Source organism: Equus quagga, chromosome 3 (assembly GCF_021613505.1).
Source record: "Equus quagga isolate Etosha38 chromosome 3, UCLA_HA_Equagga_1.0, whole genome shotgun sequence".
Taxonomy (NCBI): domain Eukaryota; kingdom Metazoa; phylum Chordata; class Mammalia; order Perissodactyla; family Equidae; genus Equus; species Equus quagga.
The window spans coordinates 93,433,259-93,435,733 of record NC_060269.1 but is presented as its reverse complement, the minus strand read 5'-3'; the positions used below and the strand labels follow the sequence as shown (position 1 = coordinate 93,435,733).

The 2,475-nt window shown below is 41.9% G+C and overlaps 1 protein-coding gene across 1 annotated transcript; it reads left to right on the top strand.

The window, feature by feature from the left end:
* The first annotated feature begins 653 nt into the window (after positions 1 to 653).
* Positions 654 to 2,084, top strand: LOC124237321 (eukaryotic peptide chain release factor subunit 1-like). Its single transcript, XM_046656827.1, is given in 1 exon segment — positions 654 to 2,084. A coding segment is annotated over 1 exon segment (1,314 nt). The 5' UTR covers positions 654 to 723; the 3' UTR covers positions 2,038 to 2,084.
* Positions 2,085 to 2,475: the final 391 nt, after the last annotated feature.

Sequence of the window (2,475 nt, the reverse complement as noted above, 5' to 3'; positions counted from 1 at the left end):
CTTCGTATCCTCATGGAACTCTATCTAGAACCTAGCAGGCTTCAATCACACACTTTTTGAATGGAATGATTCCTGACAGCTCCGCTAAGTCACCATATAGCTTTTAGGCACTGCTACTCAATGAAGCTATTTCTGCACTAAGAAATGAGTTGATGAATTACTGTTGTAAACTTTTCGTGATTATTTCTCTTAAGACATTTCAGAAAGTGTCAGGTAACATTAACAAGAAAATGTCATCTTATGTCACAGTTGCTCCTATTTACTTGATACTCCCTTTAAGGCATTCCTAGTGATTTTGTGTGTGAAGCTTTCCTTACCTAATGCCGAATTGCATTCTCTGCTCTTTGCACAGTCAGTTCTTGATTAGCCATGGTCATGGTAGAAAGGGAGAGGGTGGAAAATCTAAAAATCTCATTTGCATCAGCTTCCTCTCTCACCGAATCTTTTGCCAGAGATAGTAATGAGTGTAGCAAAGCTGGTAGAGGTGCAAATGAGCTGTGAAATGGCACAAACTCATGTTGCCAGGTAAAGAGAAAAATGAAAAGGTTGGAATAATACACATCTAGCTGTTCAGTCACAGAATAACATAGAATATATTTAAAAAATGATAATTTAGGGAGGGAGCCAGTGTCCCACGTCAGAGCCGCCGCCGTGGAGCCGCCGCTGGGGAGGAGCAGCCGCTGCCGCCCAGTACTGGGCCCTTAGGGAGGAGGAGGCGAGAAGATGGCGGACGACCCCAGTGCAGCCGACAGGAACGTGGAGATCTGGAAGATCAAGAAGCTCATTAAGAGCTTGGAGGCGGCCCGCGGCAATGGCACAAGCATGATATCATTGATCATTCCTCCCAAAGACCAGATTTCAAGAGTGGCAAAAATGTTAGCAGATGAGTTTGGAAGTGCATCTAACATTAAATCACGTGTAAACCGCCTGTCAGTCTTGGGAGCCACTACATCTGTACAGCAAAGACTCAAACGTTGTAACAAAGTACCTCCAAATGGACTGGTTGTTTACTGTGGTACAATTGTAACAGAAGAAGGAAAGGAAAAGAAAGTCAACATTGACTTTGAACCTTTCAAACCAGTTAATACGTCATTGTATTTGTGCGACAACAAATTCCATACAGAGGCTCTTACAGCACTACTTTCAGATGATAGCAAGTTTGGCTTCATTGTAATAGATGGTAGTGGTGCACTTTTTGGCACACTCCAAGGAAAGACAAGAGAAGTCCTGCACAAATTCACTGTGGATCTCCCAAAGAAACATGGTAGAGGAGGTCAATCAGCCTTGCGTTTTGCCTGTTTAAGAATGGAAAAGTGACATAACTATGTTCGGAAAGTAGCTGAGACTGCTGTACAGCTCTTTATTTCAGGGGACAAAGTAAATGTGGCTGGTCTCGTTTTAGCTGGATCAGCTGACTTTAAAACTGAAGTAAGTCAATCTGATATGTTTGATCAGAGGTTGCAATCAAAAGTTTTAAAATTAGTTGATATATCCTATGGTGGTGAAAATGGATTCAACCAAGCTATTGAGTTATCTACTGAAGTCCTGTCCAACGTGAAATTCATTCAAGAGAAGAAATTAATAGGGCGGTACTTTGATGAAATCAGCCAGGACACGGGCAAGTACTGTTTTGGAGTTGAAGATACACTAAAGGCTTTAGAAATGGGAGCTGTAGAGATCCTAATAGTCTATGAAAATCTGCGTATAATGAGATATGTTCTTCATTGCCAAGGCACGGAAGAGGAGAAAATTCTCTACCTAACTCCAGAACAAGAGAAGGATAAATCTCATTTCACAGACAAAGAGACAGGACAAGAACATGAGCTGATTGAGAGCATGCCCCTGCTGGATTGGTTTGCTAACAACTATAAAAAATTTGGAGCTATGTTGGAAATTGTCACAGATAAGTCACAAGAAGGATCCCAGTTTGTGAAAGGATTTGGTGGAATTGGAGGTATCTTGCGGTACTGAGTAGATTTCCAGGGAATGGAATACCAAGGAGGAGATGATGAATTTTTTGACCTTGATGACTACTAGGTAGTCGACGTGGGTCCGGCAAAACGTGCCTCACCCTCCAGCATCCAACCCAAGGAGCATACCCATGGTGCAATTGGAACATTTCCAGAACTTAATCCATGAGCATTGGATATTGAAAAGAAAACCAAAACAAAACCAGACCCAACCCTACACTTAGGTTTGTCAGGGTGTCAGCGCAACAGCCTACAACTAAGTTCCTAAATGCCACTTTGGACTAATTTAAACAAGAATCCCAGTTTTTACTTTAAAAAAAATATGAGAATTTAGTGTTTATGATTAATAATGAAGACTGATGCCTTTGGCTTCTGTGAGGGTATCTGGGCTTGCTTTACTTATGGGCAAAGTAAATGGTTGCATACATGCTGTCAGGTGTTCTGGGTTGATCCTGTTTCCCCAAATGTCAAAGTCCCTCTCTTGCCTCAGTGCTTGGTTTTCTGC